Source organism: Ovis canadensis, chromosome 16, assembly GCF_042477335.2.
Source record: "Ovis canadensis isolate MfBH-ARS-UI-01 breed Bighorn chromosome 16, ARS-UI_OviCan_v2, whole genome shotgun sequence".
Classification (NCBI taxonomy): Eukaryota; Metazoa; Chordata; class Mammalia; order Artiodactyla; family Bovidae; genus Ovis; species Ovis canadensis.
This window is the reverse complement of record NC_091260.1, coordinates 17,703,960-17,718,059: the sequence shown is the minus strand read 5'-3', so window position 1 is coordinate 17,718,059 and position 14,100 is coordinate 17,703,960. Positions and strand designations below refer to the sequence as shown.

Below are 14,100 nucleotides of genomic sequence, written 5' to 3'. Positions count from 1 at the left end.
TCCTCTCTAGACTATTCAACACTCCATACAGGCAGGGACCAGGCTCATCCTCACCAATGTGTGGAACACCCAGCACATAGTAGGGGCTCAATAAATATTTGTTGAATGGATGATGGATGATGAATGGGTAGATAAATCCTCAGCTAAGTATTTTACATGTTAAAAAAATCCTATTTCCACCATAAGAAGCAAGTAGAAGGCGATTACCGCCCTTGTGTCGTGCAGCAGCAGACGGCAATGCAAGATCGCCCCTGCCCCTCCACGTCCCTCCCCTCTCTCCTCCTGTCCCCTGGGCTTGGCTGCAGCCCTTTCCTCATCTCCCCACCTGAAGCCTCGCCTCACCTTCCACAAGGCAGGTGGGTGCTCTTCCTATGACAGCCACCTGCCCACGTCAGACCCCACCTTCCTAAATCTAATGTGGGTCTCTCACTCTACCTAAAACCCAGCTCCCTGCTCCCCGCTCCAGGTGACACTTTTGAGCCCTCTGCGCTGACGCTGATGAGCCTCCGGCATCTCAGGCACAGAACACCGTTCTGATGTCATGGACACTTGCTGGCCCACTTTTTTTTTTTTTTTTTTCTGAAACTGATCTTGAGGGTCTTTTATATGAAAACGACTGATTGGATGTGCCATAGGGTGCTCTAGGAGAGGGGTGACATGCAAGATGCCCCCTGCCCATGAGACTTTCCTGTCCTGAGCTTGGCCAAATCCTTCTCACCCTTCAGTGCTTGGCTTAGATGTCATCTCGGATGTCACCTCCTCAGGGAAGCCCGCCCTGACTTTCCAAGCTGGGGAGTACCCTGCCTTTATCTCCATGTCACTGCCCAGAATCTTATGCCCCTCTTATCTCTTGTAATGGCATTTATTTACACTTAGGCTCTTCTTCACTTGAGGGCAAGAATCCACTGCTGTTACCCCAGGGCCTCAGGCAAAGCCTGGAGCAGAGCGGACATTTTGAGGGGGTCTGATGAATCCATAATTCTCGAGGCATAGTCAAGGAAGGCCTGGGGTCAGACATACCTAGTTTTCAAGCTGTGTGCCCCTGGGCAGGTTACTGAACCCCTCTGACCCTGTTTCCTCCTCAGGAAAAATAAATGCCACTCGGCATCCTTGAGGGGTTTTTGTGATGGTTCAACCAGGCTTCATCTGAACACTGGTCCCCAGTGAGAAAGCACAGGGTGCAGTGCAGGCTGAGGGGCCAACAACGCCCACGAGGGAGTGTGGTCAGTTGCCAAGATGGGGTTTGGACTCTGGCGGCACCTCCAGGGAGCTGCGTGACCCTGGGCCATGACCCTGGCCTCGGTATCCCCGTGTGTACACCAAGGCTCACAGTGCCCACATCCCCTGCCGTGCGAAGGATCTGCTGACCTGGTGGGTCACACAGGCAGCTGGGATGCTGCCCAGCGCCCACAGATGAAGGGCCCCAGGCCCTCCACCTGCCTGCAGTTGGTCAGCTCCTGTTCTGCTGGACAGTGAGCATGCCACGTCTGTCTCCCCCACGGCCATGGGAGTCCCTGCACACCAACGGCATCTCACCCTGCAGGGCCTGGTACAGAGTGAGGCCACAGCTCATTTCACTCTGAGCCAGGCAGCGGTTCAAGAGCTTCACCTGCATGAATTTATCTTCATTACAATTCTATGAGGAAGGTACCATTACTGTTCCTATTTTACAGATGAGATCACTGAGGCTTAGCAAGAATAAATAATTTGTCCATGGTCACACAACTTGTAAGTGGTGAAGCCAGGATCCAAACCCTGAAAGGCAGGTGGGGAAGGCAGCGCAGAGCAGTCCCTTGAACAGAAAGATGGGAGGCTGTGGGTGTGAAGCCTGTGTGATTCGCCTTCAGGCCGGGTCCACAGTCCTAGGACAGGCTGTGCTTCCCAGAGTGTGTGGACAGCGAGTCTGGCCCAGAGAGACCTTGCCCGCGGTTCCAAAGCCTCACCTCCAAGAGGAAAACCTCTGGGGCTTCCAAAGAGCCTGGGAAGGTGGCGCTTGATACATGGAGGGGCAAAAATGTCAGGAAAGAAGCGGGAGCAACGTGGAGGGAGAAGAAGTGAGACAGGGCGCACGGGAGGCGGCCGGTGGTGTGGCCCCTGGGCAGAGCTGGCTTCACAGCTGGGCTCTGCACCAGGCTGTGCCCTCTCTGGGACAACATCTAGTATCTCTGGGGCTGCTGAGAGGGTAAAAGAGGATGATGCTTGTGAAGGAAGGTGCTCAGCACACACAGGATTCAGTAAGCCTCAGCCTGTGTGGCACGAACGTGTGAGGCAGGCAGTGGGGGCACGCGTGTGCATGTGGATCTGTGTGTAAGACGCTCCGGTCTGGGTGTGTGGGTGTGCGTGTCTCTGGGTGCTGTGTGTGTGTGTGTATCTCTGGGTGGTGTGTATGTGTGTGTGTATCTCTAGGTGGTGTGTGTGTGTGTGTGAATCTCTGGGTGGTGTGTGTGTGTGTGTATCTCTGGGTAGTGTGTATGTGTGTGTGAATCTCTGGGTCGTGTATGTGTGTGTGTGTGTATCTCTGGGTGGTGTGTGTGTGTATCTCTGGGTGGTGTGTGTGTGTGTATCTCTGGGTGGTGTGTATGTGTGTGTGTATCTCCGGGTGGTGTGTATGTGTGTGCGTGTCTCTGGGTGCTGTGTGTGTGTGTATCTCTGGGTGGTGTGTATGTGTGTGTGAATCTCTGGGTGGTGTGTGTGTGTGTGTGTGTGTATCTCTGGGTGGTGTGTGTGTGTATCTCTGGGTGGTATGTATGTATGTGTGCATCTCTGGGTGGTGTGTATGTGTGTGCGAATCTCTGGGTGGTGTGTGTATCTCAGGGTGGTGTGTGTATGCGTGTGTATCTCTGGGTGGTGTGTGTGTGTATCTCTGGGTGGTGTGTGTATGTGTGTGTGTATCTCTGGGTGGTGTGTGTGTATCTCTGGGTGGTGTGTGTACCTCTGGGTGGTGTGTGTATGTGTGTGTGTATCTCTGGGTGGTGTGTGTGTATCTCTGGGTGGTGTGTGTATCTCTGGGTGGTGTGTGTATGTGTGTGTGTATCTCTGGGTGGTGTGTGTGTATCTCTGGGTGGTGTGTGTATCTCTGGGTGGTGTGTGTATGTGTGTGTGTATCTCTGGGTGGTGTGTGTGTATCTCTGGGTGGTGTGTGTATCTCTGGGTGGTGTGTGTATGTGTGTGTGTATCTCTGGGTGGTGTGTGTGTATCTCTGGGTGGTGTGTGTATGTGTGTGTGTATCTCTGGGTGGTGTGTATGTGTGTGTGTATCTCTGGGTGGTGTGTGTGTATCTCTGGGTGGTGTGTGTATGTGTGTGTGTATCTCTGGGTGGTGTGTATGTGTGTGTGTATCTCTGGGTGGTGTGTGTGTATCTTTGGGTGGTGTGTGTGTGTATCTCTGGGTGGTGTGTGTGTATCTCTGGGTGGTGTGTGTAAGTGTGTGTGTATCTCTGGGTGGTGTGTGTATATGTGTGTGTATCTCTGGGTGGTGTGTGTATGTGTGTGTGTATCTCTGAATGGTGAGTATATGTGTGTGTCCAGGGATGACTGCTCTGGTTTGGGGGCTGCCTATAAGAACGCTTGTACGCCCCAGTGTGTGTGTTGTGTAAGCCGTGAGTGTGTGCTGTGTGCTCAGTGTGTGCGCTCAGGGTGCACGCAGGAGCACATGTGTGTCGGGGCCCACCTTTCAGTGTGTGTCTGATGCGTATGTTTGTTCATGTGAGCAGACGTGTGTACACATGGGCAGTAATGGTGTGCGTGCATGTGCTCAAGTGCCAACCTGGGCCCCGTGCACACATCACCGTGCCTGGAAGGCATCAATGCAGCAACCTGACCCACAAAACGGGATTCTCATCAAGCCAGACTTGGGGACGGGAGCTGGGGTAGCTAGATCAGCACCGCGGCTGGAGCAGTTACGTCCGCTTCTGAGCCTCGACGCCCCCGTGTCCCGCAGGGCAGAGCAGCCCTCCCCATCAGCACTGCGGTGCCCTGCGGTGCCGGGGGCTGAGAGCCGGCAGCATAGCTCCCTTCTCGTGGCCAGCAGAGATCAGGTGGTCAGCGTCTGCCGTCCCGGGGAGGAAACTGTTGGGCCGGGCCGGCCGGATGTGGCCTTTTCCATCAAAATCACAAGGACTCTCAGGACACTTCCTTCATGCCTCCTGAACGGACGTGGGCACCAACACCACGGCGGACAGGGCCCCGGACTCCAGGCCGATACCCGCTGGGGGTCTCCGGACAAGTGGCTCCTCTGGGCCCAGCTCCCACTGTCAGATGCGGTGCCCCCTCCTCCCTCCCGAGGCCAGCCTGGCACAGAGAGAGTGCCAGCACTGAGGACTTGCTCGTGAAAGTCGGTCCCCTCCCCAGGCCCCAGTCTCAAGCTGAGGCTCTGAGAGCAGTGTTGGGGACAGGGCAGCCACGCTCGGAAGGAAGGCGGGGGTGCGTTTGGTGGAGCAGAGGCCTGAAGGGCGTGACCCCTCTGGAGGGCCTCTCTCGGTGCCCGAGCAGGACGGAAGAGGCGCTGATGCCCACCTGCACCCACACCAGCTGTGGCCCACTCACCTGCAGCGTGTCCCCAAAGGAGAGCTTGTGGATGACATGGGTCATGTCCGGGTTCTGCGGCTGGGCTGTGGCGCTGTGTGTGGACACGTGGAAGTTGCCCGGGACCTGGGGGAGAGATGGAGAGCTCAGGGGCTGGGTTGGCAGCGCCAGCGGGCGGGGTGCAGGGCCTCACCTGGGCTGGATCTGGATTTGCACCCCAGGTTGGCCATTTCCCAGCTGTGGGACACAGCTCTCTCTCAGCCTCAGACTCCTTGTCTGTGGAAAGGGGGTGTTAACAGTACCCACTGGAGGGGGCTGTCAGGCTGTGGGTGGAGGAGGCATGTGAAGGGCCCAGCTGGGCGCCTGGTGAAGGCCCGAGGCTCAGAGAGGAAGCCGCCCATCATCAATCCCTGGCTGTTCCCCACATGGGGGGTAGGCGCACAGACTCAGGAAGCATCCTCACACCCCAAATACCATCACTAGCCCAGCTACCGCATCACCACAGACTGGGGCCCGTGAAGTCGAGACCGCAGGGCCCCCCTTTCCCCTCTGGTGCTGAGGCCCTGCAGAGCGCGGCCTGTGAGCGGTACTGAGCCTCCTGGGGCCTCCCTCCCCACCGCTGCTCAGACCACTGCCCTCGCTGTCGTCCTGGCCCTGTCTTCCTCTCACACAGACGTCCCACCCATCAGGAAATGCTGCCAGCTCCACCCCCGAGATGCCCAGCATCTGACCCCTCCAACCTCCACCGCCTTCCTGGATTGGATGCGGCGGCAGCGTCCCTGCTGGGTTCTCAGCTGCCACCCTTCACTCTCCCAGGCCCTTCCCCAACAGTGGCCAATGGGGACCTTTTGAACCTGGGTTTGGTCCCGGCACGCCTCTGCTCAGGACCCTCCAAGGCATCTGTTCTCGAGGTGAAGCCACATCCTCGCGTCCTGCTCCGCTTCCTCCCTCTGGTCACGCCGGCCTCCCTGCTGCCCCGGAACAGTGCCAGTATGGTACCATCTTGGGCCTTTGTGCTGTGCCCCCTTCTGGAACCCTCTTCACATGGCTTGCCCTCTGGCCTCTGCTCCGGGACCCCCCCCACCCATCCCCCAAGGCCCTGAAGTGCTGAAACACTCAGCATCACGTGCCACCTTGCCCTCAACTTGTCCTCCTCTGTGTCCCCCCCACGAGAACAGAAACCCTCCACTGGTGGGGTTTGTGCCTGACTTGATGCTGTATTCCCCAGACCTGACCCAGACAGGTGCTTAATAAATATGTACTGAATGAATGAAAATGAATAAATGACGTTAATCCTTAAAATAGCACTTTTGGCTTTGGCACCCGGTAACTCCTGAATATTCACTGGAAGGACTGATGCTGAAGCTGAAGCTCCAATACTTTGGCCACCTGATGTAATGAACCAACTCATTGGAAAAAATCCTGATGCAGGGAGACCCTGAGGGCAGGAGAAGGGGGAGACAGGATGAAGTGGTTGGATGGTATCGCCGACTCAATGGACACGAGTTTGAGCAAACTCCGGGAGATGGTGAAGGACAGGGAAGCCTGGCATGCTGCAGTCCCTGGAGTTGCAAAGAGTCGGACATGGCTGAGGGACTGAACAACAACTTCTGTTTTACAGGAAAGGAAACCGAGGCTCAGAGCAGTGAAGAAACTTGCTATTGTCACATGTCAAAACTGGGGCGACTGACCTCAGCAGCCCTGGGCTGATGCCATCTGGAGGCAGCCCTTCAGGAGGTGCCAGTCCTTCGGGAGGTGCCAGGCTCAGGGAGATGACCCAGATGAGAGCCTGGCCCTGGATGAGCCCTTGGCCTGCTGTGACACAGACTCGGGACAGAAAATATGGCTGCCTGACCACACTGGTCCAGAGGGAAGCAAAGACTGTGGGAGCGATGGTGGAGGGCCCCCAGCTCATCTGGGGGTGTTCTCAGGGAAAAGAAGACCCAGTGCTAAGCTCTGAAGCTGAGTCAGGAACAAGGGGGAAGGGCATCTGGGCAGAGGGGCCGGCGTGAACAGGTATGGAGGTCAGAAGCTGCCGGGTCGGAGGCACGTGTGAGGAACAAGAAGAGCTGGGTATGAATGAACCCTCAGAGACCTGAGGCAGCAGCTGCGGCAGGAGACAAAGAGCCATGGGGGGCGCTGCTTGGCAAAGGCCCTGCACGCCACCCTGAAAACTCAGGCTTTATTTCATTCCAGCTCAACAAAACCTGAAAAAGCTGCACTGGAGGAAGGAATATGGCCTGTGGCTTAGCGTCCACCAGCCCACCAGTCCATCAAAGTCCACTTATTTGATAAGCACACCTGTCTCCAGCATAAAGCTGTGGGCTTCCTGCAGCAATATTCGTCTTCACTGGGACTTGAGCTCTGGACTGACGGGAGAGGTACCAGGTCAACAGAGCATGGCCTGGCCTCAGTGAGTTGCAGTCAAGTGTGCCCTGGGCTGCTCGGAGGAGGGGGCAACCTGCTGGGCCTGGCTGGGGGGGAACAGGAACAACAACTTGGCAAGATCTCCCTGGCGGGACAGCGCTGCCCATTTCAGGGGCCCGACGGTAGGGCAGCAGCCAAGGGCCACACACAGGTTCTGGTCTGGCCTCACTTCCTAGCTGGAGGCCCCTGGGCAAGCTCAGTACCCACTACCCTGTGCCTTGGTTTCCCCATCAGGAAAATGGGAATAATGACCACAAAGGGTTGTGGGAGGGTTAAATGAGATGAGGAATACACAACTGATGGCAGGTGTTACCGGGCTGGCTTCATGGCACGAACACATTCGAGCCGAGAGAAAACAACCCTTCTGGAAGAGGGAAAAAGTGTATATGTGCAGGGTGGAAATCCTACTGCATTCTGAAAGTAATTTAACCTTCATTGCTAGTTAAATAAATAATATCTAGATGTGAAAGTTGCTCAGTCGTGTCCGACTCTCTGCGACTCTATCCACGGTAGCCTGCTATGCTCCTCTGTTCATGGAATTCTCCAGGCAAGAATACTGGAGTGGGCAGGCATTTCCTTCCCCAGGGGAGCTCCCCAACCCAGGGATCTAACCTGGGTCTCCTGCATTGCAGGTGGATTCTTGACTGTCTGAGCCACCAGGAAATATATTTTTCACTATGAACAATGTCACGTGATAAAATTAGAACTAAAGTCCCATTGCCTGCTGCCCCCAGAAGTAAGAAGCTGACAGCATCCGGTGTGCGTCCTTCTGAGTTTTTCTAGGCAGTGACATGGGGCCCCCTGCAGACAAGGCCATGAGCAGGGTTCGGAACTGTGCTTGCAGCCTGGGCCTCATGCGGCCAGAGTCAAGTGAGTCAAGGAGGCTGGCTCCGCACATCTGCCACCCGCCGCTGTCCCGCGGGGCTGTGACTCAGTGACCCACTCCCCCTCGGCACGGAATCCATCACAGGTGGCTGACTCATGCCAGCACACGCTGGGCTGAAGAAAGCAGAGACGACGCTTTTAGAGCTGTGACTTAGGAACCGACGTCAGTGTCTCTGACGGGCGTTCAAAAACATATAGATGGAGCTGGGTTGGCCCATCCTGTCCTCCTCCTGGGGGGCTGGGTGATTAAGCAAGGAGTCCGCGCGGCTGGGGGCTGCTTGAAACAGGCGCACACTGGGATCTGGCTGACCTCCTGATGAGTGGATAAGGGGGCCATGGGGCACGTGTGAGCCTGCTGCTGGGAGATGGCGGGGGGGGGCTGCAGACCTCACCGTCTTCACAGCTGCCTTTCCTATCAAAGCACCCCTCGACGGGGCGCTCCAGGGAGGCACAAGCCCTTAACCCTGCACAGGAGGCTGGCCTGAGCTGTGACCGAGATGCTGGCCTGAAGCCACAGTGAGCAGGGGTGCGGGGACAGAGCAGGGAGCCTGCTGCCAGGTGGCCTGGCAAAAGATCCTGGCTCCTGGCCCTTCAGCAGGTCACGTAATACCCTGCGCCTGTTTCCTACACACTGTTGCAAGGACTGAATAAGCTAACAGTGGGGAAGGGCCAGGTGAGAACCCAATAAGCGGCCGCCAAGAGGTGAGGGCTGGTGTGACCCTGTTCTAGAATCCCAGCCCTCCTTGACCAGAGAAAACCCGCTTCTTGGACGTCGTCCCTGCACTCCTCGTGAGCACACTTGCACTGGAGTGCTGGCAGGTACCAGCTGATGAGATCACAGATGCCCCACTGACAGGAGATAAGGCCAGCTGGGGAAGGGCAGCAAGACTTGTCCCGTCCCCACTGCGACATGCACTTCACAGACTTTAATTTGTTCACGTCTCACAAGCTGTGAGGGCAGTATCACTATCCCCATCTTACAGACGAGGAAACTGAGGCTCCGAGAGGCTAAAATTGCTTAGGCTTTTAACCAGTGAATGTCCTTGCTAGGATTCTCAACCACAGGTCTGTCTGACCCCAGAGAGCAAGTTCTCATTCAGCCAGAGCCAGCAGGACACCCATCAGAGCCTGCTGAGGGGAGCCGCCTGTAGCCTTGGCATGGCTGCCACACTGGGTAGAGTGTGGCCCTGGGCTGTTTCCCAGGTGGTCCTCCTGTCTCTCCCGGGCGCCTCCTGCTCACCATCTGGGGTGTCCATATCTGCTTAACCCACGTGATCACACCCCTCGCCAGGAAGACCTCCACAAGAGGGAGGTGCATGTGTATGGTCCGTTCATCTTCAACCATCTTTCCACCCCACAGATAGGCCTTCTCCGTCTCAGTGGGTCTCCTCCACCATAACACTCACTTACTCTCTCCCCAGCCGCTTCATGAAATTACACACTGGCTTGAGGGTTTACCTGTCACCCCGTAACAGACCGTAAGTGCCACCAAGAGCAGGGGCCTCGGTCGCTTCTCTCGGCACCGCACCCCAGTGCCGAACGTGGGGCCAGGCACACAGCAGGCACTCTCGAGAGCAGGATGCATGAACAAATGAGCAGGGGGAAGGGGAAGCAATGGTCCAAAGAAGTTAGAATGTGAAGAGGACTGGAGCAACATACGGACCATGAGGGTGGAGGAAGGGGAGGGAGGGTGCCCCGAGGGACCCGTGTCAAGACCTGTGAGGGAGCAGCAGCTCTGCGGGCAGAGAGGGGGGCAGAGAGAGGGCACTGGAGGCGGAGCAAGAGCCTGGCCCACCACTCACGCACCCACCTCCCTGGCTGTGCGCGCACTGGCCTTCCCTCATCTCCGAGGCCCATCCCCCACTGCGGCCAGCATCCCGAGAACTCTGCTGTGCAGTGGACCTGTTCTCTGTCACGCGGGGGGCTTTCCCTGCAGCACGTGGGTCAGCGGTCCACCCCGTCCTTGGAGCACCAGCCTTCCTCTTTGATTATGTTCCGTTCCAGACTCCAGGGCCCACTCAGCCCTGGTCTCCTCCTACCTATCTGGCTGCTCCTTCTGCCTTTCCTGCCCACTTCTAAACGCTGGTGGGCACCAGAAGTCGGCCCTCAGACTGCGTCCTTATCAAGATTTAGGTTCTTATATTTTTGGTACCATGGACCCTTTGTCAGTCTGCCAACACCTTCATTTTAATTGCTTCAAGTGTTTCAAATGCATAAAACATACAGAATCACAGAGTAGAGAAATAATATTTTAAACAGTAACAAAATAGATCAAACATTTGCACATGCCTCTTTATTAATGCAGCAAATAACAAGACCCGGTCGCAGGCCAACTAATGACTGTAATTTCAAAACTGTGATGAGTGTCAACAGCATCTCAAAATGATCTGTGGCAATTTTAAAGCGATATATACATTGTAATTTCTATTGGTGACAAGGTCACAGGTGCTGCTAATGCTACTGTGGCTTACTGCCTACGTTCAGCACAGGAGAGAGCGCCGAATCGGAGCTTAGCACTTATGAAACCAAACGTGTCATTTTTTCCTCCCATCCAGGTTCACAGACTCCTTGAATTTGATCTGCATTCCTGGGGCATCTGTGGAGCCCAGGTTTAGAACACTCCACACCTCTCCCTAGGTAATCTAGCTTAGACCAACAATTCTCAAACATGAGTGGCATCAGGACTCCCTGGAGGGCTTGTTACAACACAGATTCCGTAGGTCTGATGTGGGGCCTGAGAATCTGCATCCCTGACAGGTTCCGGGTGAGGCTACTGCTCTTGCTGGGGGGCCCACTTTATTTATTTATTGACATACAGTTGATTAACAATGTTGTATTAATTTCTGCTGCATCGCAAAGTGACTCAGTTATCCATATACACATTCTTTTTCATATCCTCTTCCATTATGCTTTAATCACAGGATATTGGATATAGTTCTGTGCTATCCAGTAGGGCCTTGCTGTTTATCCATTCTATCTGTAACAGTTTTCACTGCTAACCCTAAACTCCCAGTCCACCCCTCCCCCTCGGCAAGCACAAGTCTGTGTTATGTCTGTGAGTCTGCTTCTGTTTTGTAGGTAAGTTTGGGTCATATTTTAGACTCTGCATATAAGTGAGATCATACAGGGTCTGTCTTTCTCTTTCTGACCAACCATCTGGGTCCATCCATGCTGTTGGAACGTGGGGACCCCACTTTGAGGGGCGCTGACACAGACCTACGACAGCCATCACCTGTTTACAGATGACTCCCACATTTATATCTCCAGCCCAGGGCTCTCTAACGAGCTCCAGAAGCACCCCCTCAACTTCCAATTTAACATCTCCAGTGAGAATCCTAAAGGACATATGTCCAGAATTGACAGACTGAGTCCCAGTCCCCACTCCCACAGAGTCCATGCTTTTCCATGCTTCCATATAAAGAAAACGGGATCACCCGGCTGTCGAGAAAAAAGCCCAGGAGGTTTCTTTGATTCCACTCTTGCCCTTGCCACCCACAACCAATTGATGAGTAAGTCTTGTTGACGCCACCTCCCTGGTCTGGACCCTGCTCTCCAATACCACTGCCACAAGCATCGCCTGTGACCTCTGCTCTTGGCCCCCTCCAGTCTACCTCCGTGTAGATGCCCAAGTACTCTTTCTAAAGATCCGCTGTCCAGGAGAACATTCCCTGATGATGGAAATGTTTCATATCTGCACTAATTTGGTAGCCACTAGCCACGTGTAGTTTGCAATGTGGCACGTGAGACTAGGGGACTGAATTTTACTCAATTAAAAATAAGTTAAATGGAGCTGTAGGCTACTGTACTGGATAGTGCAATTCTAAAGCATAAATCAACTGCACTGCTTTCCTACTTAAAACCTTCAAATGGGCCCCATCACACACACCATAAATCCAAGTCACAGGGCACAGCCAAGACCCTGTGTGGTAGCTGATCAATGAAGGGACTCCTGAGCCACACCTCCCAGCACCCACACCCTTGAGTATTTCTCTCAGTCCCTCCGTATTTCCACTGCAGAACCTGGGCTGGCAGCTAACTCCCATTAACCCACAAAATGTTGCAGAAGTGATAGTCTCTGCTTTAGTATTTAAGGAAACCTGAGCTGTGATGGAAGAAATCCACATGGAGAGACCACATGGAGAGAAAGACAGGTCCAATCATCCCCAGCATCTGAGGTGAGCCTCCCAGTCATCCAGCCGGGACTGCAAGAAGGAGGGCACGCCAAGGGGGCACGCCAAGGGGGCACACTAGGGGGGCATGCTAAGGGGGGCACGCCAAGGGGGCACGCCAAGGGGGCACACTCGGGGGGCATGCTAAGGGGGGCACGCCAAGGGGGCACGCCAAGGGGGCACACTAGGGGGGCATGCTAAGGGGGGCATGCCAAGGGGGCACGCCAAGGGGGCACACTAGGGGGGCATGCTAAGGGGGGCACGCCAAGGGGGCACACTAGGGGGGCATGCTAAGGGGGGCACGCCAAGGGGGCACGCCAAGGGGGGCATGCTAAGGGGGGCACGCCAAGGGGGGCACGCCAAGGGGGGCATGCTAAGGGGGGCACGCCAAGGGGGGCACACTAGGGGACACATGAAGGGGGGCATGCCAAGGGGGCACGCCAAGGGGGGCACACTAGGGGGGGCATGCTAAGGGGGGCACGCCAAGGGGAGCATGCTAAGGGGGGCACACCAAGGGGGGCACGCCAAGGGGGGCACGCCAAGGGGGCACACTAGGGGGGCATGCTAAGGGGGGCACGCCAAGGGGGGCACACTAGGGGACACACGAAGGGGGGCACACTAAGGAAGGCACACCAAGGGGGGCACACTAGGGGACACATGAAGGGGGGCATGCTAAGGGGGGCACACCAAGGGGAGCATGCTAAGGGGGGCACGCCAAGGGGGTACGCCAAGGGGGCACACTAGGGGGGGCATGCTAAGGGGGGCACGCCAAGGGGGGCACACCAAGGGGGGCTTTAGCTCCAGGCTGTTGTTTCCAATGAGACTCAGGCTCAGTGCAACTTTTAAAAGCCAGAAATCTGAACAACCATCGACAACAGGGTGCTAGAACCCACCCAAAATATGTACCCCGTGTCCAGAGACAAAGAAGCAGTCATAACAAGATGGGAGGAGGGGTGAAATCACAGTAAAATCAAATGGGTAGGCGACTCAGAATCTGGAGAACAATAATACCAAAGAAGTGCTTGCACTGTTGTGAAGGTTCTGAGCCTCATGTCAGACTTCCCAATCTGGGAATCTGCAAAGGGACTGGGGATCCCCAGGGAGTTTGACTCTGAAGGCTAGTGGGTTTTGATTACAGAATTTCCACAGGACTGGGGGAAAACAGAGACTCCAGTCTTAGAGAGCAAACAAAATCTTCTGTGCGCCAAGACCCAGGGTAAAGGAGCAGTGACCTCACAGGAGACTGAACCAGACCTACCCCCTAATTTTGGAGGGTCTCCTGTGGAGACATGCCTTGGCAATGGCCCGCCGAGGGGACAAGGGCACAGGCAGCAGCAGTCCTGGAAGGGGTCGCTTGGCCGAGATCCTCTTCGGGGTCGCCATTAACCCAACCATAGAGCCTGTGCCTCAGGCCAACCACCAGGAAGCGAGAGCAACCCACCCGTCAGCAGACAACGGAATTAAAGTTTTACTGAGCATCGCCCTGCCCACCAGAGCAAGACCCAGTTTTTCTCATCACCAGTTCCTCCCATCAAAAAGCTTATACAAGGTTATCGTTACCATCTTTCTAAATTCCATATATATGCATTAGTATACTGTATTAGAGTTTTTCTTTCTGGCTTACTTCACTCTGTATAATAGGCTCCAGTTTCACCCACCTCATTAGAACTGATTCAAATGTATTCTTTTTAATGGCTGAGTAATACTCCACTGTGTATTCATGTTGATGTATGGCAAAACCAATACAATATTTTAAAGTAATAAACCTCCAATTAAAATAAATAAATTTATATTAAAAAAGAGTCAAAAAATAAAATATATAGACAGAAAAAAAAAAAAAAAAGCTTATACAAGCCTCTTAGCCTCATCTACCAGAGGGCAGACAGAAGAAGCAAGAACCACCACAATCCCGCAGAGGCTAGAAAACCACATGACAGAAAGAAAACCAGGATGAAAAAGCAAAGGGTTTTGTACCAAATGAAGGGATGATAAAACACCAGAAAAACAGCCAAATGAAGGAAAGATACGCAACCTTCCAGAAAAAGAATTCAGAATAATGATAGTGAAGATCATCCAGGATCTTGAAAAAAAGAATA

At 54.7% G+C, this 14,100-nt stretch overlaps 1 protein-coding gene across 1 annotated transcript in view; it reads right to left on the bottom strand.

Annotated features, from left to right (window-relative positions):
• The window catches only part of ERGIC1 (endoplasmic reticulum-golgi intermediate compartment 1), a 116,403-nt gene that overhangs the window by 21,427 nt on the left and 80,876 nt on the right, over positions 1 to 14,100 (bottom strand). Inside the window, exon 6 of the mRNA XM_069555797.1 lies at positions 4,545 to 4,649. Within this exon, the coding sequence (XP_069411898.1) occupies positions 4,545 to 4,649 (105 nt within the window). The remainder of the gene's footprint in view (positions 1 to 4,544; positions 4,650 to 14,100) is intronic.